We start from the raw sequence: 24,645 nt of genomic DNA on the forward strand, positions 1-24,645 counted from the left end.
TAACACCAGGTTCTCTGAGGAAGCAACAAACTTCCAGTACTCATTGTTTACCTCCTGAGGAACCATAACAGTAGTAAGTTTGGTCGGTCACTGACAAATGATCCCATCACTGTGTACACAATACCTTGAATCGACATACAAACAGGGCTTTTCTGTTACATTGGATTGTCCATTTTTTTTTCCCCACAGCTTGGTCTTTAATCTTCCAATATTGATTCAATAATCCCCCAGCTCAGCATTGATTACTGCTCAATAGAAGGGCTAAGTTGTTTTGGCAAAATTATTTTTTGATAATGCTAGCTATTCCACTAAATGGAAAGCAGGACCAAGCGTTGTTATCCAAGAGGGGATGCAGAATCTGTGCTCAGTCCGTGAATGATCGCCAGACCGGCTGTCCCTGCCGAGGAGCTGGCGAGCCAACGCCGCTTTCAGTTTGACACATTTTTCTATGACAAGAAGAAAAACATCGACGAATCCTGCTCCAGGCCGGCAGCTGATTGGGCGACAAATGGAACGGAAACAAGAGCGCAATCAGAGGCTTATAAATGATCAAAGTTTTTTGTTTTTTTTTTGTGGGTGAAAATTAAATTGTCGTTTCAGTCAGGCAGAGAGTGTGGGGGGGGGGGTGTAGGTAAACAGACGAGACAGATGTCATCTTGTCTTCTTCAGTGGGTGTGAAATCTCCATTGGAAGGCAACAAGTTCTCTAACGTGTTGGGAGAAATCTTGTAATCGAGCAGGAAAAATGAATTCATGTAGTTTCCAGATTACAAGCACTCAGGAAAAACATCAAGACGGGAGCAACAGGACAGACCAAAATATGCACTTCCAGTAAACCACAGCTTGTGATCGATGCAAAAGCTTCTTTAACGGCCGGCATTTGACATTAAATCATAGGTGAATACTAGTGTTACGGATGAAGGTTCAAGTTTGGGTATTAATGTTTTTGTAATAAATTAGACGCTCCGATTGGATGCATCGATTAGCAAAACACCGTAGAACATTTTTCAAAACAAATGTTTTAAGCACAGGCCTTGCACATTCACAGGGATAACTCACAGGATGGGGCGAGACTGGAAGTCTTCCTGATTCATCCTCTCCGACTGACGAATCTTCAGGATCTCCGTGTAGCTCAGGTTCTGCAGACGACTCTTGAACTGGTCCAGGGAATTAGGCTTGAGAGTGAGCGCTCGCATGATCTGCTCCCTCACCACCTGCATTACCTGCAGCGCAAACACGGGCGGGCAAGGTCAGTTGGAAAATAACGGCCCCGGCCGCGAAAGCAAGTAAAGTTCTGTCCCTGACTGGATTAATTATGGGATGTTTCTGAGCTGCAGCCTGTGATCCTCAGGTGCACTGGGCTTTTAGAGGAGCGAGGCTGAATAATTCAACTGTGGCTGGTCAAAAGTTAGGCTCCGGTCTCTTATGCCGGTAGAATGCGCGATGCTATGGCTCACAGTGCTCCAGCTAACCAATATCATTAGCTGGTCAAGGACTCTCTGGGCTCAAGAGAGGTAATAAGGCAGAAGATACATCACTCATGTGGTGTGTCTGTAGATTAGCACTGAGAGCTGCACATAGACAAACACTGGGCTTTCCAAACTTGAACTGAACAACTGTGAGTTAGTGTGCCGGGTGGTGGCATTTTTTTTTTTAGACAAAAAGGCAACATACACACATTTAATGAATCAAAATAAATGTCTGTTATTGACTCACAGAAGGATTCCAAATCTGTACACATCTACTTTGCTTAGGAACTATTAAAATGCACTTTTGGTTTTTCAGTATGAATGACAGAGTGAATGTCTCTGATGTGGGATTAAGACAGTGAATGGCTGTATTTCTCTTTATGCAGCCGTGTGATTGACTGGTGACGGGTCCAGGGTGAACTGTGCCTCTCATACAGATATATATATATATATATATATATCTGTGCCTAAGAGATATAGATAATGAAGGAATGTGTTATGCATGTGTCTAAATTTTACATCTGAAATTGCATTTTAAATCAACTATGCTTAGTGTCCTGTGAACTCATCACTATATATCCAACATTAATGCAATTAGATGTTATTTCAGTTTCTGTCTAGAGCTGCTGAAGCATTGATGATGTTATGCATCGATTGTGACTGTTAACTTATTTAATTTTCATCGGGTTTTTTTGGTCAAAAATTCATCAGCAGAATACTTATTTCCAGTCATAGGAAATTATATCTTTTAGATCAGATCACTGATGCTGCATCAGATGTGTAGCAGAAGTAATTTACTGATCCATACTGGGGAAAGACTGACTTCTTGGGGGAATTTTGGCTTTCAGTTACATTCTGATTTTTCTTTTTTTTTTGAGTTCATAAAGTTGGAAAGGGAGATTTTCTCAAAACAACTATCTGATGTTGGCTGGATGTAAGCTAAAAACGATGTGGCAATTTTATGTGATCTAGATAAGGTGATATGGATCATTTTTTGACTATGCACAAAGACAAAAAAAACCCAAAACAAAAACATGTGACCTGACTGCATAACATTTTCATAGAAAATATGCAGTGACTTCCCAGTCACTACAGGTTGCCCGAGTAGAGACACAGAACGCAGTTGTGAATATAAACAAGTCCCATTAGCAGCTGTCTCCGGGCCTGCAGATGCTGATTCACTGGATCATACTGAGGTGACAGGGAAACAGACCGGCGCCCCTTCTGTTCTCTTTGATATGGCGCTGTCACATGTTTTCTGTTCTCTGCTTGCCTTGTTGATCAAAAAAACTAGAGGACACACACGCTTTAGAGAAATGGAGACAAAGAAGATCAACCCTCCTGCCACGACCCAGCGAACCAAAATGCCCAACACGGAGTTGTATAATACCTTTCTTACTGTTTTTGTTTGGTCGATTACTCATCAAATTGCTGACCTTTCGACCCTCACCAAGCGAGTAAGAGCATCAAATATAGACTCTTCAGCTGAAATGCAAACGGCATCAACCTCGTCTCAGTTTTGGCCAACAGGAAACTGAAGATGACACAGGCAATCCAGAATAGTCTTCTTAAACCGGCAGCTCATTTTGTTACGTTAAAAAGCATTAAGACATGGCTCAGGCTCAAAGAGAACACGTTCGGGAGTTCCACTACGAAATATTAAACCGTTTCTAAATGTGGAGCCGATAAAACCCTGAGGGTAATGCTTAAGTCTTGCCATTAAAACTGGAATAGGCAATTATTTCAACTTGATACACGCATTAAACAAAGGATTACTTTTAGTATGTGTTTGGAAGGCAGAGTGTAGATCCTGACACTTCAATTTAACAAGGTGACTTTTCACTTCCAATCCGATTGGAAGTGAAAAGTGGGAGAACGAGGTAAACAGAATGCGATTTCAACTTATCAGTGCTGTAGTCAAGACAAAATAAACCAGGAGCAACAGATGACCATGATTTTAATACAACTAGATCAAGACTTGACCAAGATCCCGATAGGACGTTACCATGTTGAGACCGGGCCGGACCAAAGTCTAGTCGGAACATCTATGTGGATTGGGACAAATGTAGATGAGACTAATATCAAGTAGCATTTGCCCAGAGTTGTTGCGTCTTGTCATACTTCATATTTTCCTTGGGGCATCACCCATTTGAGCCACATTTGAGCTGGCACTGAGGTGGATAACAGAGCATCAATGACTCAGCGCAAAACAGAGTCGAGAAGGACGTCTAAAAATAAGCATTCTGCGCTGGCATCATGCTATCAGTAGATAGCTGACATCTCTCTCTACTCAGGCCACCAACAATCAGAGATATCAGCAGAAGGTATCCGGCGTTGTGGTTTCAACATGCTTAGATTTTAAAGGAGTTAAAAGTCTCCAGTTTGTTCTCAGACTCTTTGGAAGTTTTGCATGTTGCAATCCCCTCTAAACCCTTTAGTTCTCATTTTTCCATCAGTGAGGAACATATTTGAGACAAAGCTCTTCAACAGTCATCTCGATGGTTGTTTTTCTTTTTGGGTCTCAGTCCATCTGGGCTCCCTTTAAAATTAGTAAGCCATATTAGCATGGGGAGGGACAGGTGTCCGCCTAACGGGGTATTTACAACCCCAAGGACTGACGTTATTGCTTCAAACACTTTATCCCAGATCCCCCTTCCTTCTAATGGAGGTGAAAAATGTGACGAAAAAAAAGAAGATGAAGTGCAGCTTGCAATCAGGCTTTCGATGATCCATCACTGCCCACAATTTCAGAGTTGCCTATTGCGTATTTCCACAAGTCTTGGGTGAATTTATTTTCTCATGATTATAAATGAGCTCTCTGTGGCGTTCTACAAAGATGCAGACGGTCAAAACGGTTGTGATGTACATCACCAAAATCCATCTATAATCCATGCATTAAAGAATGTCAAAAAAAAAAGGTCATTATCCAAAACCATTGCAGGAAACCTCCGTCTTTCCAACTGATATAACCCAATCGTCACATCGTCTACGGCATCTCCTTCCAAATCTAATCCCGATCTTCAGAGAGCAGCTGCCATCAAGCCATGTTGTTCTGGCAGAGTCCTCCCAGGAGAATGTTCATTAATATGGCTTGTTTGCCCTCGTGTCTCAGGCAGGGAAACAGTTGTGTTGGCCCGTGTGGCTGCACTCCTGCTAATTAACACTGTGAATATTCATCACATTTAATACAAACACATGGTCCTGTCACAGCAGGAGGGAGGGTGGGTGGGTTGGTGGGGGGGCATAATGAATATTTCATCTTTGCCCTTCTTTTTCATGTGCTGATAGCTCGGAGAGAACCTTGGTCGAGGTGAATGACGTCAACACTGTAAGGAACTTACTTTGCAAAGTGAGCTAACTCTAAGGATATATTTACTTGGTGACTTTGTACTGGATCGGCGCTACGTACGAGATGCTGATCTGAGATTTATCGCTTCTATCTTGTCCTGTTTTTTCGATCTTCCCCTCTCACACTCCCTAATCTCTCCCAGACAACAGGCCATCAGTCTTTCCTGTGGCTCACCAGCAGAGAAAAGTGTCAGAAAAAGTAATTAAGCGCCATCCCATAAGCAGTTCATTATGTGTAATGAATGAATGTATCCTGTCTACCACTAGCTTACTTTCAAAACAGGAAAGATGGGCGGGTTCCTTACTGGTCATGATGGGATGGATTAGCGGTGACAAATCACCGGTGGAATCATCGGTATGTTATTCAAATATGATTGTTGAAAATAAAATGTTTAAAGATCATATGAACCAAAAGTACCAAAAGTCTTTCCTACCTGAGGCTATCAGACTTTTTAATTCCTCTCCCTTCAGCCGCAGGAAATCTTAAACCTTTAGAAAAAAAAAAAATCTATCTATCTTGTAATAATTTACTTGTATATATACATGTTCAGAACTGTACAATATTTCGTAACAGTTACATGTGCAATATTTTTTTCATACTCTACTGCACTCCTTATCTTTCACTTGGTACTTAAGACACTTTATAGTTTATTTGTATTTCTCATTCTCCCTTTTTTTTCTTCTTTACAGTGTATAAAATTTTCTACTATTATTTATTATTGTTGTATTTTCCTTGTAACTCTGGCACAACAATTTCCCTCAGGATAAATAACGTTGTTCTTATTCTTAAGATACATTAAAATTTCGTGAAACGTACACCTGTAAACATCATGCGAATACATTTTAAGACCGCGGTCTAGCTTTGCGTGGTCAGTCCTAGTCATGTGAATTGCAGCAGACCAGCATCCGCCTGCTGACCAGCCGTAGCTTCATTTATCGAAGATGATGTTACCAATACTGTTCAACCACAGTCAAATCAGATGGCAGACAGAGTGAACTTTGTGCAGCACAAACATGTGAGTGTAAAAAAAAAAGTACAATGGTTTTCAGAAAAGGACTTTAAGAGCCCCTGAAGCAGTTAATTTGTAAGTGGAGGACCGTTGTTGAACTGTGTTGAAATGCTTGGTAAACATAATCATGTTTGTGCACAGTCAAAACAAAGCATCCATCCACATGAAAGTGCACCAAAGCAACACACACATTTGCTCCTGTCACTGTTTTGTTAATGATGAGGCGGGAAAAAACAAAAACAAAGACACAAAGGAAACCCAGGTAATTTGCGTACGTGGTATTGAAATGGTAATTACGTTTTCTCATCCTGGCACCATTAATAATTTCTCGCTCCTCAGTGGAGAGGAATAAAAATATGTCATTAAAAATAAAACAATGCCACAGAGGTGGACATGAAAGGATGCCAGGCTCTTATCAGCCAGCGCAGACAGACGATCCCGCTATAGACTGCATTAATTTAAGAGGTGATAAAAATACACTGTAAAGAAGGCATGGCACACTGTCTGCGGTTCAGGAGGAAAAGCAGGTAGTAGTTGGAGAAGTGTGCGTTTGATCCCCAGCTCCTCCAAAATTTGTCAAAGTATTCTTGAGCAAGGCACTGAATCCCTAATGGTCTAGCCCTGTGTGTGAAGGTGCCAACAAGGTTCATCGGAAAAGCATTTTATCTGTTTTATACACTATTCGGAGGGACCTTGCTGGTTTTCTAATGTAGCTCTTGGCAGTTGGAATACCAGGAAAAGACTGACATCTGCCACCTTCTCTGGAAATGATCGCACATATTGAAATGAAGCAGTCTCTCTCTATGGGGTGATTTTTGTGGCTTGAAAAAAGCAATATGTGTCGATATCGTGAATAAAATTTACTTTGACAGTAGTCCTGAAATTGAAAAAAAATCCAGAAATGACATCTTTACATCACCATTAATCAAGCCACTGTGTTGTGCAAAGGTAATCCCATTTGTTTTATTGCAACGAATGAATGAGGGGAAATATACTCGGCAATACTTCTTTCAAGGCAACTTCTGCCAGCAGTGTGAATTTGCAGTAGAAGGCCTCAAGTGGTCGATAGACGAGGAAAGTGCTCTATAACAGAAGTCAATTGACCATTTAAAGTGGACAGAATATTGTAAGATGAGCCTCGCTTCATAAAGCTGACACCCAAATATTGTTTGCTTGTTGACTCCATTCAGCACTGTGGTGTGAGTGAGACAATGTCTGTGACAGTAACACCTAACACAAATGACGACAACACACACATACACGCATGCATGCACAAAGCAAGGTGTTATTTTCAACAACACCTCAAATTGTATCAGGGGGCTTCTGGCTCTTGCTGACGGAGAAATAAAAAAGAACGACGACGACCTGTGTGTCAAAGCGTGATGTGAGAAATGCAGAGGGGTCTCGATATGGAATGTTGGCACGTAGTTGAATTTATCTCCGTCTGGATTGTCATTTTGTACTGAGCAACACAAGGAGGAGCTAAATAGATGGATCGATGATTTACAAGAGGTCACACAAAATAGAGAGATGCGTATTATATGTGTGTATAATATATGTACTTGCAACACATTGATCATAAACTTGTGCCAAATTTAGTTATTTCTATGTAGAACTGGTATTTTGGTGGATCCAGTGAAATGTAGTAGTGGCAAAGAAACATTTTTGCTACCGTGCAGTCATTTCAGTGGTATTGAGCAGCCAACAAAAGGGGTTACTTTTCAAAAGAAAAGCAAAAGGTTAGTGTAGCACAACAGCCAGATTACCATATTATATCCAATGTGCTGAAGTTTTCTAGTTCAGCTCTTCAAACAAAGCCGTTATGGTTCTTTGTCAGCCTGCGGAGAGCGGCTCCATGGAAAAGCATTACTTTAAACCATTAAATTTTCAATTATGTATCTGGTCCCATGATTCAGATGTAAGGAGTCACTTTATCTGGGTATTTCAATACAGTAAAATAGAGTGGTGAGGGGTAAATGTATCTTCAGAGTACAGAGAAAAAGCAGCTCATTTCTCTCAGTGAATGCTACAGGGATCTACTTGACAACGTTACAACACCACTGGGAACAGCACAGTCTCTTCAGTATGCAAGACAGACAGACAAGCTCTGTACACGCAAACTGTTTACATCCTAAATCTATCTTCCTCTCAGACACATATATACATCATCAATTAATCCAAAACCATGATATTCCCATGTAATCAAAACTGTACCTAGCGACCTCACGCCATCATTCCCGTTCCCTCATCCATGCAAGTGACCTGGGGTCGCTGTTGCTGAGAGCTGCCGTTGCCATATTTAGAGTCGGCATTGTTTGCACAGATGAGCTCTGAGGAGCTCTCTTTCAACAGCCAGCTCCGGGTGAGATGCGGGGCAGTGCATTCATGACGGGAGTGCAAAGTAACCTGGGATATCGCCACTTTACAGTGAGTCGGAGGGCCGGTGCGGATGAAAGTCGACTCCCGACACCGGCTTGTGTCGAACATTACATTACTCAGTGCTGTGGGAAACATGAACATGCATTAATTGTCCCAGTGGGATGAGTAAATTGGTTGTGACTAAATGTCTATTCAAGGACTTCCAAACAGGTGTCATATCATATCAAATGACTTTGAACAGGGACAGGCAATATTCTCGGGTGTAGCTCACAATGCATGATAGCACAGCGGATGTACAGTATGTTACGAGGAATGGATATCAGTGCACCTCTTGACGTGATTTAATGCCAAAGCTAGCTAAATTGCAAAATGAGACCCAAACCCAAAAAAAAACCCACTAATTCCTTTTAAAATTATTTTACAAGAATAATTGAAACAGAACAGTCGTTATATCAGACAAAATTGTTGTAAAACACAGACAAAAAGGCTCCATATTGGCATGTGTATATCAAATAAGACTCTCCCAAAGGCAAAATAAACTGTGGAGATCCATGCATCATTGGCTGGAAGGAATTCCATACACAGAAAATCTGTGTGCATGCATTGGTTTGCTAAAACACAATCATCCTTATCTTTCTAGCCACAAATGGGCATACATATTAATGTAGATGTGCATGCACACATTTCCTCATGCGTGCACACACACACACAGACTGATATTCTAATACTAATAGATGATCTTGCTTGAATTAAGTTTTAGTGTCCTCCATAGGCCAATACAACCCGTAACAACAAATCCTACACACAAAAATACAATGTTATTGGAAAAACTAAGTTTCAGAAACAAAAAACCTGAACCCCTTGCATTTCAAACCAAGGGAGGAGGTAAAGAAAATCACAAACAAAACCACACACACACACACACACACACACGCACACACACGCACACGCGCACACACGCACAGGCACACGCAAACGTACACACACACGCACTGCAATGGCTCGTGGATACACATGCAAACCAATTTGTTGCTGCGAATATTCAAACACACGTTCGGTGTTCAGGCGCCGGCTGAGTGTACAAACACATGTGCAGAAACAATAAAGGAATCCTTCTTCGGGGAGTGGGAGGTGAGTCAGCCAGGCAAGGAGATATAAATAGCCTGTCTGAATTCAACAATGGGGGTTGAGGAGGAGAAGGTGGAGCGGGGGGGGTCAAGACAAGGAGGAGGAGGAAGACGGGGACCGAGGGAGGCAGTGGAAGACTTGCCCTGCCGCTTACGACTGTCATAGAAAACGTTGAGAACACTGAATGGCTAGAACATGAAATAAAAGCCGTATGGAATTAAGAAAAGGGGGGTGGGACATATTTACTGCATCCATGCAAAGCGGCAACGTTTCAGCGTGTGCAACGCTTTCCAAAGCTGCTCCCACTTCAAATATGGCATCCGCCCAGAGCCCCTGGCACCTGCTCGCTTGTTATTGTTGCTGCATCAGTTCTGACTGCCTCGCCGCACACTTCATCAATCATCTACGGTTGCATATTAACCTCCTGGTAAAGTGGAGCAACTGCCTCCTTGCTGATTTGAATTTTCCCTGCCAAACTGTCGGCCTTGAAAGACCAGTGTGTGGCAGCGAGTGGCATCTAGAGAGGGATCCGGAGACACGCAGCAGACCGCATCGTACCGAAGCTAACAAAATGACACACGACTTACAGCTCAGGTAAGAGGGTTTCCGGTTTCACATTGAAGGTGAACAATTATTTAGTTACATTTTCAAAATACCCCATCATGGTGGTTGTGTGTAGGGTAGCACAACCCTAGCTGGGCGATGCCAGACACTGTACAGAAACCATTACACATATTAGCTGGAGGATTATTTTTTTGTTTGTGTCACCAAAAAACTGAATGTGCTGTAAAACTGTGTGTGTGAGTTTAGTCATGTGGAGTAATAGAGGGCAAAGACATCAACGCATGCGGCTGTTGTGCACGCCTGTAGACAGCATGACTGGGAGGATTCAGTGAGGCTCACCAGCCAGACAGCGCCAGCTTTGAGAGTGGCAGGTATTTTGTGAACATACTATTTGTTGAGATATGTAGCGGCAGTGTGTGTTTGAGGACTCATATGCAGAATGTTATATTCGCTTGCATACTTACAGATTAGAAGTGCACACACAAGAATGCTGTGAAGACTAAAGGGTGACACAGAAGTACTTAGACTGCAACCCTGTACTTTTAAACACCATGTTAGCAAGCACTGTCCCCCATCAGTGGGACTCCTGAGGCCACCTCAGTGTTCTGTCCCCCTCAAGAAGATTCAAATCAAGCGGAGCTGAATTAAGTTTCAGATTGTGAAAGACCTCACCCGTCCGAGAGAAAAATCTTTACTTCTGACTGAAAGCTGGTTTTTAGCCCCTGTGGGTCTTTACTGCAACGCCATTTAGACTCATCGTGCTTTAAACAACTGTTCTAACCACCCGTATATGAAGGGAATTCACAGAGTCCAGCTGCCTGTGTTTGGCATCTCCCTGTACGATGGATGATTTGAGAATCTCCAGCCAAATATGTTTCTCCCACTTTGCTGTCTTTGGAGTTCGCTGATTTTATTTGCCTTCACTTCTTGAATATGTTGAATTGATCGTCCACTTTTCATAGCACAAAAAAACACTTAAATACAGCTGCCTAAATTATAAATATTGTAATGAAATTATATTAAAAAAAATGCTTGTAAATTCCATCTATACATTGATTGTTTGACTAGAACTGAAGTAGAAGCTGCTCACCACTTTAGAATAGATATTGCCGGTGCATGATATAAGGAAGTTGCCTATGTGCAGCAACTCTGTGAAGAGACCCATCTGGAATTAATCAGCCTTTATCAAGGTTGGACAAAGCAGATTAACCCTTCACAATGTCGCCACACTTGGGAGCATTTATATACAATATGGATAAAAAGGATCTGTTCTTGACTGAAGTGCTGATCCAGAGGAGTCTGACAGCAGTGGTTGTTCTAGTGATTTATCCTAAAGTGCTAAACTCCAATTCAACAACAGAAATTTAGGGAAACACTTCAATCAATTAATGGAATTGACACGTGTGTATTTTGTTACCTACTGGTAGCCGAAGCAGATTAGACCAAAACAAACCTTTATATTTAATAGGTTTAAAGCAAAAAACACAATGGGAGTATTTTGGTATTGTGTGGCCACAATGATTTATGGATAATGGAGATATTTTCCCGTCTTTCTACATTCTGGCGCTGCAACTCCCCGATAAAAAAAGAAGACAGTTAATGGATGCAATGGTAGCGTGCACTCGCTAAACAAATGAAATTGGGTTCTGGCAGTATTTCACAGAAGCGGCTCTACGGCGAGGGGCTCAACTCCCTCTAATCCGGTGTCAAAGCCCTCCGGCTAAAACACAGGTGGAAGCTCATCCAAGGCAGGGGGACACAGTGTGGAGTAGATGGGAGCAGTAGTAATGGCACTGAATTCCTCCAGTGACAAACGGTGGGTGTTGGTGATGAGAAGTAATCCCATTCACAACAAAGCCCAGCCCCCCCCTACACACACACATACACACATGCACGCGCACGCACAAGGTTTACACTAGAATACAGCGGTTGCCTGGAGTGTGATGGGTTGATGTTTATGAGAGAAGGGTGTAATCTCGCAGATTATATTTGCACGTCTAAATGGGAAAGGCTGTGATCTGAGTCCCGGTCTAACCTGCTTACGCCTCGCCGAGTCTTCGCAGCCCCATCTGTCCTCTTTCCTTTATGCCCTCTCCAAACTCTGCCGTTTCTTCCTCTCCTTCCTACCATCATTCCCATCCTGCTTCTCTAGCCAAGCAACAATAAAAACAGTCCTCCCTTACAACCAGCCCGGCCCCCCCCAAAACCCCATCCCCACTTCCCACCCCTCGCCCCTCACTATTTATCCCTGCTTATTGAAAACCACTTTCTCTCATTTAATACTCACATGTCACCTCCATGGTTCTATGTATGGTGTGATGCTCTCCACAGTGACTGATGAATCCTCGTGTTTTTGACAGGGAAGGAGTTTTTAGCACCCGGCAGAATGCAAGAATGGATGGAGGGAGCAGATGGCTTCTTAGAAGAGCAGTCTAGCGGATTGTGGCTGACAGATAGCTTTTGTGTTAGCCACGGTGATGATGGAGAAATTATCTGACAACACGGCTTGTGCACCTCCTCCTTTTGCCTCTTCCTCTCTTGGCTATCTGATCCTGGAAATTCCCTTTCAATTATTCTAAAAATTTGCTTATACATATATTAAAAAAAAAAAAAAAAAAAGACATGTGATATTTATCAAATACAGTACACAGCCTTTCTTTACTGTTATTTTTGAATGCCTCTCTATCTGCCTCTTCTCTCCCTCTGTGACTCTAAGAGCATCAGGCAGGCGGTTTGGCTTTGCTTATGTTGATCTCTGGGCTTATGCCCTGATTGGATGCACGCCATGATCAGAGACGCCAATTGTGGCGCACCAAGCGGATCACATGATCAGTGTGTGTGTGTGGGAGAGATGAGTGGAGAGAGAGGTTTAGACGGAGGGGGAGGGGGGAAAGGAGAATGAGGAGAAGGAGGAGGGGGTATCGTGAGTGTCTGCAAGTCGCTACATCAGTGAGTGTTTTTTTTTTTCTCTTATTTTTTTCCTCCAAGTGCCTGAGTGGAACAAGGATGGAGGCTTTCTTCCTCTAGTGGGGAAGGAGAGGAGGCGGAGGAGCTCTCAGCACAGACTTTGTCTAAAGAGACACATGGCAGAGTCTCTGTTATAGACACACACGAGTGTTGACGCGCATAAGCACAACACATGCAGCGGAGAAGTGGCTCCATCTTCCCAAACAGAGCTGGAAAGGAGCGGCGCATCAGTGTAAATGGACAAGGGTTGCTATGGAAACAGGGGAAACGTTTGCCTGGCGGTCCATGCTGTGCCCTGGGAGCATCAGACTTGCCTCCATTGGAAGATGCACAGCACATCCACATCTTAAGAGTCATCTAATAAACACTACATTAAAAAAAAAGACTGTGTGCGCGTGTGTGTGTGTGGGTGTGTATGTGTGTGTGTGTGTTTAGAGCGTAACAGTGTCACAGTGTTTTTAAGCTTCATTTAATCCTCTGTGCCTTTTGTCTCAAACAAGCATGAATTCATATAGCGGATGCTTGTGTATGCAAAGCAAATGCTCCGTCAGCTATGAAGAGAAGAGCAAGCCACTAAGAGAGCCATCAGTATTTAGGAAATGATCACACACTCTAACAAGGTGATTTAGTATTCTGTACCACAGAGAGCTCGACGCTGCCAGTGTCTGACGGTTACTGTAGCAGCTGCAGGGTAATGTAGCACTGCACTGGCTGTGTTTTGAAGTGGACACCCTCAGAATTATCCGCGACACGGCTTATTATCCGAAAACACCCTACAGAGGACGGCCACGTAATACTGGACATGGAATCGCACAGTTATTTACATTACTTCTATTTTCTGATCAAGAAAGCGGGGCTGGGGTTGCACGATTGCGATTTCACAAAGACTTATCTAATCTGTAAGGCGATTAAAGTGATAAATATATTTTCCCAGTAACGTTTTCAAGCTTTAAGTGAAGGCAAGCTTGTGAAAAGACAAAGGATCTTCTGAGATGTCGTGCTTATCGGACCGACCGTGTCTGTCACATTCATTCTGCCCTGATGAATAACAAATGATAACAAAATGAGCTAACTCGGCACAGAGACCCTGATAAGCAATTACATGACTAATCAGCTAAGAAGGGGCTGATACTAGACTGAATTACAGAGAGGTAGCCGTTAAAAAAGGCCAATCTGCATGCATCTTTACACCAGAAGCAGGGAGATTTGCCACATTTGCACAGTATGTTACCCACAAAAGCCGACCTTCAATACTGTTGAGCAGTGAGATTTAGAAGTCTTTTACGATGGTCAGTGGGTAAAATCTGGATATCAGACGGTGCACATTACCAATTCAAGCCAAAACAGCTTCAATCAATGCTACGGTGGCATTTTTCGACAAAAGCGGTAAAATTCGTGGGAACACGGCTGCAAACAGTCGCCAAAGAATGGCCTAGACCATCTGCGCCTATAACAAATTATAATATTATAACAGAATGAAAACCCAGACAATCTTCCTTGATTTACATTTATAATTAACTGGGCATTCTCACAGTGGGCAATTTTACACATCTGAAATTTTTTTTACACATGTATAATGGTTTTCTTTTTCCTCCCAATCTGTTCAGACCTCTGTGGAACTGCTTTCAATGAGTGCTGTGCATTGCCAACTGTTAAGTCATGGAATACGAGGTAGTTTGTTATTTTCCTCTATTAATAAGATACCAGACACATTATTTTACTTACCAGCAAACATTTGTCAGTGCTTGGACTGTAACATAAATCACATCATGTTTGCATTTTTCCCTTTTTCCATCATTATCTAGTCACTATGGTAACCAGTGATCAATAATTTATCAAATCCTTTAACGTTTGTCTTCAAATATACACTCCAACACTTTTATGGTTGCATATAAACAAGTCAACTTTGTTGTTGACAGGGTTCGGAAAGAAGTGACAACTTTCAGATATCATCAGAAGGTCTACCTCAAGAGTGTTTCTGCATTCACAGTGGATATGAACTGAGATTGCGCTTGCATCTGAAAGCGCAGAGCGCCACATGCACTATTTGGCTGATAGGAAGCCCTAGAGGCGACATGGTCTCACTATCGACAAGCCGCTGCCGGATTCCAAGCTCGAGGAAAGTGTGATTCGAGATGAGGTTGGGGAGCGGAACGTCGTTTATTGCAGCTCTATCGAAAGTGACTCACAGGAAAGCGAGCAGAGGGAAGCATGGGACGGCTGCCTGACTGGTGTGGATTTCCCCAAGAGTAGAAGTACAATTAAATATGAGATGTGACACACCGATCCTTGGGGGGAATAGAAGCCGGTCTCACCGCTCCTCAACCGATAATCAAGAAATGGTTGAAATTTTTAGCATACTATCTAGTTGAGGTGAGCGGGCTGGCGGGAGAACGCTGTGCTTGCACGGGGAATTTCAGGTGAGGTTTGTGTAACACCATGTCAGTAAATTCAAATATGACAGCACCATATCCTCAGAAAGCAAAACAAAAACTACTGATAAGCATACTTTTTTTCAAGATTTTAATACCATTAATAGTATCCAAGAGCCTTTTCCTGCAATAAAATGGAAAGTAGGGCACACTAACAGTCGGGGACTGGCATTGGTCACCTCAGCAGACTTCAAGGGAAAATGATGAAGTGTGATGACGTTTGAAAGCGTGTTTATATACCAAAATGTGAAACATTCAGTCCCTCTGTCTCTCTGGGACGTATTACTGACTGCTCAAGGACTCTCATAATGTTCAAGGTGATCGATGAATGGCTGCACGGGTTTGGTTTTTTTAAATGAGCAAATGAACGCGCTTTGTCTGCACAGTACATTGTCCTTAATGAATAGGCAATATGGGCCGTTTCTACCCTGGTGTGCAAGATACTGGGAGGAGAAAATGCAAATGAGTTAATTTATCAAATGTACTGAGATTTACCAAAGGCTTAAAGTAATTACTGTGATTGTGACTTTGGCGTAAATAATATATTTGAAGACAACGTGCTAATCAGCCCCTTGTTGTTCATAGATGACTGCTGTAATTGTGGTGACGAAGAGACAGAGGAGTGCGCACGCAAGCATGCACGCACGCACACGCACGCACGCACGCACGCACGCACGCACGCACGCACGCACGCACGCACGCACACACACACACACACACACACACACACACACACCCCCTTTGGGATCCTGAAAACTGACCGTGTGCTTTCTGCAGCTGATGATACACCTTTACATGAAATTACCTTCAAGTTTTGCTTATGCTAACATGTGAAATGTGAGGCGCCTCTCAGAGCTAATGAAAGACAGAGTTGCACCCACTTGAAAGAAAAATGGTGACGTGTGTGAAGCGATGGCTGTTGAAGGGTGGCTTATTGCTTGTGTGGCTGCATTTGTTGTTTGACACCACAAGATAATCATAATTAGTTTGACAGATCAAGCACAGATATGGGAACATCTGTTGATTTCTTTAACTAATGGCCAACTGGATACACAACACACGTCGCTGGTCATAAACACTTCATTACTTTCACTGTCTGCCAGCGCGAACTCACGTCTACTATGTGAGCGAGTCAACATTTGCCAGCTCACAGGAAGTATTTCATCTTCATCCAGAGCGCAATGAGCTCCAAATGAAGATGTACGAGTCTAATCAGTGGCTCGGCAAATGGGGGATCAACAAATGGAAAATAACGCCGGGAAACTCAAAGCGCAGACAAAAAGCTACCGAGATGTATTTGCAGTTCACTTTCGGTCTTGGAGGGAGGAAAACTCAGAGAACATGCTCATATTTGCACACCCGCTCCAAGGCCAGAGGCCCAATCCAAAAAATTGGAAACCGAATTGTCTTTAAATAGAAATAATGTATTATTTGATCAACTAGCTATGGACAAATAGCTGATTTGAACGGTGATATATTAACCCAAGTCTATTGTGGTACAATACAGTACTTAGGGCACCACATTTGACCACATGTTTGTTATTTATCTTTACTTATCTGGAGTGAATGCTGTATAATTTTACTCCTTCCAAAAAACAGCAACCATAGCCTTTTAGAAGTTTTTTTTCCCTTCACAAAGCGCAAAAAGGCTTTAGCAGTGTTCAGTAACATCAAACTGCACCTTTCACAGGAGTCAGGTTTCACTAAGCCCTCGCTACCCCTTGGAAAAAAAAAAAAAGAAAGAGCAAATCAATCATAGATACTGACAACAGGACTAATCTTGTCAAACATTTCCAGCCCGAGATCACCGAAAACTCAAACCCCTTTTCCTGAGAAGCAGCCTGTTGGGCGAGGATGATTCATCCCAGCCTCCCACCTTCCAAACCACACATGAAGCGCACCTTGTTGAAGTCTTCGCTTGTGGCTCTCATCTCCTTCCAGGTCTTGTTGAGCAGCTGGATGCAGATGCAGAAGAATTCCTCAAAGGAGCGATCGTGGGTGAAGAACATGGGATGGAAGTCGTGGCAGTTTTCCCCAGCTGAGTAGAAAAAACAAAAAAGGGAGAAGATGGGGGGGTGTCATTGATTCAGCAATCTTCTAATCTATTCTAGAATCTGTTAATAAAGCCTGTTGTCATAAACAGCAATCCATCTACGGTGGCATGATGGTGAAAATCATTTCATGGGTGACAAAAAATCATTTTAAATTAAGCATTACAAAAAGGGTTGTAGTTTATTTATTTAACTATAGCAATAATGAAGGGAGCCCAGTTTATCCAGTGATAACATAGGATACATGCAAAACAACAGGTAGACCATTTTGTGAACATTGTTTGTTCAGTGTTTGAGGTTTGGTGCTCGAGGCAAGGACTGCGGCGGTTTGGCGTTATGTGTGGCCTTTTATCCGTGACCCAGAAAAATGTTAACATGACATCTCCTTGGATGCACTTGTAGGAATATTGCATGCCACTGGAAAATAAGGCAATGGTTTTTCCTTTCATGTGATTGTGTATTTGGTTTTTCTCGTTTTTTGCTGATAAGTTTACTGCAAATACAAATTATAAATCGACGGTATCCAAAAGTACTGGCTTCCCATTATAACATACCGGCCAGGAAACTATTCAATGGCTGCAGAGTTAGCTCATTTTCATCAGTGTGCCGGATGTCTGATATACAAGGCATTTAATGCTGTGGGCAATGACAAAATTTTGGCACACCTTACGGACTTTTGGTTGCGAAAATGGTTGCATACGCTAAAGTCTGCTAGAGAAACAGCAAAATGGCTAAAGGTTACATTTGCCCTCAAGACATGTCCACACTTTTGTCATTAAATTGTTAATTTTTTTTTGGTGTTTATTTTTGGCTCGAAATGAGGCTTAGGTATTAAGTGGTGGTTTTAAGTCTCTAGAATAATAAACAGCTTGAGCCCCGGGCAGAGCAGGGCTCCTGCGCTCCCTAGCCGAGTCCCTGTTCCTCAAATACAAGCCTTGAGTCCACAGTCTTTCAGCCCGAGTTGACACGAAAGTCGCAGAAGAAGAGACTACAGTTGATGCCCTGTTGCCCTTTTCCAAGTCTTTTCAATTGTATTTGAGTTCAGTTCCAAAATGGCTCTTGTGCTCCACTCCGGTTGAGTCACAGAGCTGACAAACAAAATGAAAAGAAATGACATGTCATCGGCCGGACTTGGGCAGAGAAGAAAAGCCCATCCGCACAACATGACATCTTCTGAATAAAAATCAGATCTTTCACTAGCTTGGCTGTCTGTAAAAACAAAACAAAAAAAAATAAATGTTTCTTTGGAACCCAAAAAGCAAGCTAAGCTTTTCTAAGCCCTGCCTAGAGAATGCTTATGAGCAGGACATCTACATGGCCAAATCCACTAAAGCCCTTGTAGTCAAGCAGGTGTGATTTATATGATAACACAAAACATGCCAAGTCTTTACCTTGGCTCATTCAGCATGTTTCTGCTATTTTGATGAAACAATCTGTACATTTGTTTTCTGGATGTGCACTATGCGCCAGTCAAATATCAGGAAATATACGGACTTTATATACAATGCACCCGTGAAAGCAAGCATGAAGAAACAAATAAATCCACAATTTCAACCTAAATTGCCAACATTTCAACCAATGCAAGATTTGTCACTCTGATTGAATGTGCTTAAAAGACGGTGGCAGGAATCTAGAGAGCACAGACGATGCCCCTGCCTGCACCTTCACAATATTGGGTCAGGCGAGCTCCTCAGTAAATGGGCTTGTTATTGATGTGATGTAAGTACAGAGGTCGGGACTGCAAGAGCTGAGCAGGAAAAAACGAGCAAGCGTCCTACAACAAGTACACACGCGCACATAATCAACCATCAAATGGAGAAATACGTTTGACTGTATCATTGTTTGCTTCAAAAAACACAGGAAACATTCCATGGCTGATATTTCCTTTTAGAAAAACAATGACAACAATATAACATCCCTTAAAAAGAGACATTCAGGGCTAACAAAATATCTGCCCGGGACAAACTGTGACCATTGTTACGGGTGGATATTTGAGTTTTTGTTTTCAGTGGCCAGAGGTGGTCTGTTCCCCTTATCAGAGTAAAATGGTGTATCGAGCCACGCTATTTTTGTGCAAGTGTGTTTGTAATAAGAACGATGGGGGAAAGCAGAAAAAGAAAAAGCTCCGTTGACCGAACCAAGTAAAAACTCAGAGGTACGGTTATAGGGTTTGACGTTGCTTTGAACTAAATTCATCTCCATCCCACCTCGCTGGGACAAAGAGGGGAGCCTTGAGCTTAAGGTTGATGCATTTTAAATTTCTAGAGCGTAGCAGCGGGGGCACTGGCCCGCCGCACGCACCCTTGAAATTGAATAAAACGGGTCAAGCAGTGATTGAAACTTCACGGTTTAACGAGTGATGCACGCTGGGCCCGGGCAGAGTGACCCAAGCCTTGATTTGGAGCGACGGATGGAAGATTACTGGAGGTCAGTGGAAGAATCCAGAGGGAAGCTGATAGTGCCAGTAGTCAAGAGGATACTAATAGGTGAACCAAAACGAATGCTGACTGTCTGCTTAGTCAACAACACATTGCCCCAAAGGACATAAACAGGGTTGAAATGAGAAAAAAAAATATCCAGGAGCCATTTTTGGCCAACTGGCAGTTATTAAAGTTGAGGATCAAGTGACCTCTGAGGCTAAATGGAACACTTATTGATAGGCCTAACACAGGCTCAGGTGCCAAGGTGAGGGGGAATTACATGTCAAGGTTCATTTGGGAGATACATGTTGACTGTCTCATGTGGTTCTGCATAAATGTCTCCATCCTGAGGTTCTGCGAAGCATGCTGATGCAATTTATTGCTGCAAGCAGGGCAACATTGACGCATGAGATATCAAAACAAAGCATGCAAACTCTCTCCACATTGCAGTGGTCCTTTTGCAAATGATTCGCACATATCTCTGAATACCAGGAACAAATATTTACCCACTTTGAGGAAAAGCAAGACTGGGAATCTGGTGATGCGACTGCAATTTAGCGGCTTACATAATAAGGACATGACAAAGAATGTGCTGCTTGTAGCATGTGTACATAATGAATGAATGCAGTTTAAATATACATTATATTCTATCAGTATTCATAGCGTTGCCTCTGCCATGGAGGTTAAATCTTTACTCTTTGACCGCTGTTGTAACCGACTGATATACCAGTGTCCCAGTTTTTATCAGCTAATACGAGACTTTCACAGGGATCTGTATTGTGTACAATACAGTACACTCCACATGAGGCACCTGTAGTGTTGACAGACTAAAATCCAGCACCCACCAAACAACCTGAAAATTTTCTGAAAAGCATCTTCGGGGTTTGGCACCAGATTAAAATTGTATTTGAATGAAAATGTGATTTTCATTTTCAATTAAACATTGAATGTCTTCATGATGTTGAGCTGCTGGTGCTGATAATGTCACATGTTGAAATCAGCTCATTTACCACGCCGCTTGAATTTTAATTGAATTTTAATGAAATGACTAATAAATGACCCATTTTTGCATAAATTTCTCTGACATGAAGTACATCTTACTTGCAATACTGACTTAATACTTAAAGCAGACACCCTTCCTTTTGCAAGTATGCTGACCAAATATAAAACCGTGTTGAAGTCAGACAAGAAATACTGCTTGAGTCATTTACTTTCTCTATTTTGCATCAGTTTAACACATTCCCTTGTAGTCTTTGCTGACTGACCAATGAGTTTCTTAGTTTCATTTTTGATTGTGTGTAACTCCTGATCATTTCAACATGCCTTGTCCTTGCTGCTTTTATTCTGCTTTGTTTTTGGGATCAGTAAGACACCTGAGGTAGTCCAGTGCAGCGAATGGTGCTATATAAATACAGGCTTAGAAGTTGTAAATAGAAGCGCTCTGGCGGCCTTTCAGCGCTCGGCAGTGCACCAAATGTGGATGGAAAACATGGAGAGGTAACGGCTAGACCAACCCTTCGCCCTGTATTAATTTTTCACCTCGACCTATTGAAATACAGAGTCAAAGTTATGGGCTTCACCAATGTGCTTCACGTGAAATCATTCACTTGGACTTTAGCTCACTGTGTGAGTGTGGGATTCTGTCAAAAGAGTTCTTCCTCTGCGTAGCCCACTTTTAACCCGCCTCTCAACCACTGCAGATCCTTCCCAGCGAGCGGAAATGTCACGACTGAATCATTCTTGCCACTGCACAAATGCACTTAAAGTTTTACGCCTGAATAGATGGCGCTGTTGGAGTGCAAAGTCATGTTGCCGGGATGAGGTAAGTATTGCTTGAAGCATCACAAGCCTGAACCGGCCTTGTTGTTTTTCCCATCTTATGAAAGCTTTGGTGTTATTCTGACTGACACAGAGGTTATATTACTCACTGGGTACTGGAGAAAATACTAGCTATCATACTGATTGGTGGGGCTTTGCTGCCTAGATACTGGAGCTTTGAGTAGAAGAGACACATCAGGGAAACACTAAGGAGTGAATAATCTTGACTTACTGCGTAAGTAACAAATAATGAATTTCTTTTGATTCATGTAACGGCTCCAGCGCAGGAAAGTCAAGAAGTGTAAATGGTCTCCAATAGTGTGCTTAAAAAAAAAAAAAAAAAAGCCAAATTATTTTCTTTTAGAGAAGACATTACGCATTTTGTGCAAACCGTGCGAGTAATATAAAATTTGATGCAGTACACAACATTAAATTCCTCTCAGACTTTTAGTGATGAAAAAATACATTACAGAAATACTATGATCATACCATCTGCATTATTAGTGCTACTTTTGAATTTTTAATTTCATATGGTTCTTCCTCAAGGTCCCATTAAAATGTAAGTCATTTTTTTCGCAGACTTAAAGACAGACTCAGTGTATAATCACAGCAGGACCTTATAACAGGGACTTTGTCTAAATACATTAATTAACTAGGCTTATTACTGTCTATTACTGTTATTACTGAGGGCGGGTGCAGCATGGCGCAGGGGGAAAGAGCGATCATCTTTGGAGCCGAACATTCCTGGTTCAGTTCCTAGTGTGTCGAAGTGTTGTTGAGCAAGACATTGAAGCGCAAACTGCTACCCTAGCGCTGCTAGATGGCAGCCAACTGCTCATGGTTCATCCATGATGGGTTAAATGCAGACGGAATGTCCCGCAAGGCATTGATAAAGTGTAAATTATTATTAAAATCACAATAACCTGCGTTAATGAATACTGCGAGACATGGAACAGCGCACATCTCTACTCTGCTGTGGTCCTTGCTGCCGAAAATGATTTAAATCCGCTGCCCACGTTCTCAAGAATCTTTGAATATAATCCGACAAACTCGGCCAGGGCAGGGGAGGAAGATGTGGACACAAAGAGCCAAACTTGCAGCGAGATGACTTAAAGCAAATGGGTGACTAAATGTGAACCACTTCTGGGCTTGCCTCTCCGGGGCTGTGTTGGATCCTTTGCACACAAGACTTTCTTCTTTCTATATGTATGTCAACCATCTGTGCTGCCAGATTAAGCCAGCATGAGTAGCTTAGTTAAGCATATTTAACAGATGCCCAAATGCAGGCACACAATGTGCCACACATGACTAGGCAGAATCATTCTCTTAAGCTATGGACTTTTGCATCATACTATAATTGTAACTTCTAATTTCCAGCTCTGGTTCCAAAAGCAAATTTCCCATTTCTTTACCTCGAGACTTTAAATTGTATCATCAAATTTGGCATCTCAAGAGGCGAATATATGTGTCCCTCTACCTAGTAAACACAAACAAATAATTGCAGAGTTCTCTTTTCCCTTTCCAATTTAAAGAGTCTGGTGCTGCAGAGAGATGACATCAATCATGACAACGGCTTCTATAAAAACGAACGCCTTTTTACCCCTGCATAACCTCATATTTGATTGTCTTTTAACAAAACAGCTCATTGCGGGTCATTTGAAATTTCTCATTCACAATTACCCACTTCTGTGTGATGTTACCCTGCAGGAATTTGTGAAATTATGCAAGAGCGTAGATTGCCAAATCTTTGCTGGTGGAATTGTTGTTTTACCCCCGGGATAAAAAAAAAAAGCCCACAACAAATAGCCTGCTTAGCTATATGTGCTGAGAGGCAATCACAGTCTTTTGTCGTTAATAAGCTCGATGCTCTTCAGACGAGACAACCTTCACGAAGCCGTCCTGTTGCCGGGCTCAAGTGCCTGTTCACAATGAACATTATTTGGTTAGGGACTGAGAAAGCTAATCAAAGCAGATGAATGTGTAACTCAATTTCTGAATATGTTAAACTGAAGCCTGAAAATCTAGTCCACCCTCAGCTCTTCAGACAAAAAGGAGTTACAGCCCACGGAGCCCTGGAGCCTGCAAGCCCTGCTTTCTTTCATCCATCCATCCGTAAACGGACGCCTGACTCTGTGTGGCATCTGTCGGCCATCATGTTCTTAACAGGGTTCTTTTTAACTTGGGGGACTTGGTGAGCTGTGTGACGTCAACAAGCTAATTACTCCGCCGTCCAGCACATGGACGACTCCCGCAGATGGGTGAGGTGACTAACCATGAGAGCTAAAAGAGTGTGTGTGTCTGTGTAAGAGTGAGTGAGTGAGTGAGTGAGTGAATGAGTGAGTGAGTGAGTGAGTGAGAGAAGTGGCGAGAGCAACGTGTGGGCTGAATGCCACCGTGACATCTGTCAAGGTCCAGTGTGTACTTGATTGCGTAGCCGTGTGTGTCAGTGTATGTGCACAAATTGAGTGGAGCCACCCACAGAGTCACCTTGCAGCTTTTCCACATGATGAATAAACAGAGAAAAGTGTCATCCTTGTGCTAATTGCAAGCTTGCCCTGATGCCCAACTGTGACAAGGAGAGAGCGAGAGAAAGAGAGAGGGTGTGGGTGTCCAGCGAGCGGTGTCAGCACCATTTTACAGTCTGGTCACTGCATGTGTGCATGTGTGTGTGTGTGTGTGTGTGTGTGTGTGTGTGTGTGTGTGTGTGCAAGATGCCAAGACAGCAGGTATGGGGAGATGCAAATCATAGCTGGCTGGGTGACTTAGCAGTCTAACCTTGTGCCTCTCATGAACCAGTTCAGGCAGAAATATGTTTTTTAATGACATTAATCGATCTGTTTACTGCCACTGTCACTGACAGGGATCTCCCAATTGGGAAATGAGATATTTTCACAATCTTCGGCCATGTCACACTTCTTTTTTTTTTAAACCGTGATCTACAAGCACAAAGTCCTGCTATCTAATGTGTGACATAGCATGAGGGGATGGTTAGGTTTGCAGTGTGTCCTAACAACTGTGGCACAGCACATAAGCGTGCCGTGGAAAAATGCCCACTTTCAC

The 24,645-nt window shown here is 42.5% G+C and overlaps 1 protein-coding gene across 11 annotated transcripts in view; it reads right to left on the minus strand.

Annotated features, from left to right (window-relative positions):
* The window catches only part of elmo1 (engulfment and cell motility 1 (ced-12 homolog, C. elegans)), a 113,412-nt gene that overhangs the window by 11,448 nt on the left and 77,319 nt on the right, over nucleotides 1-24,645 (minus strand). For all 11 annotated transcript variants that reach the window (XM_086177837.1, XM_086177839.1, XM_086177838.1 and 8 more), the window contains 2 exons: nucleotides 17,198-17,334; nucleotides 1,059-1,222 (listed from right to left, as the gene is read on the minus strand). In XM_086177837.1, coding sequence (XP_086033963.1) covers nucleotides 1,059-1,222; nucleotides 17,198-17,334 — 301 coding nt within the window. The remainder of the gene's footprint in view (nucleotides 1-1,058; nucleotides 1,223-17,197; nucleotides 17,335-24,645) is intronic.

Source organism: Fistularia commersonii, chromosome 30 (assembly GCF_037954325.1).
Source record: "Fistularia commersonii isolate RoL2024-O1a breed Wild chromosome 30, RoL_Fcom_v1.0, whole genome shotgun sequence".
Taxonomy (NCBI): domain Eukaryota; kingdom Metazoa; phylum Chordata; class Actinopteri; order Syngnathiformes; family Fistulariidae; genus Fistularia; species Fistularia commersonii.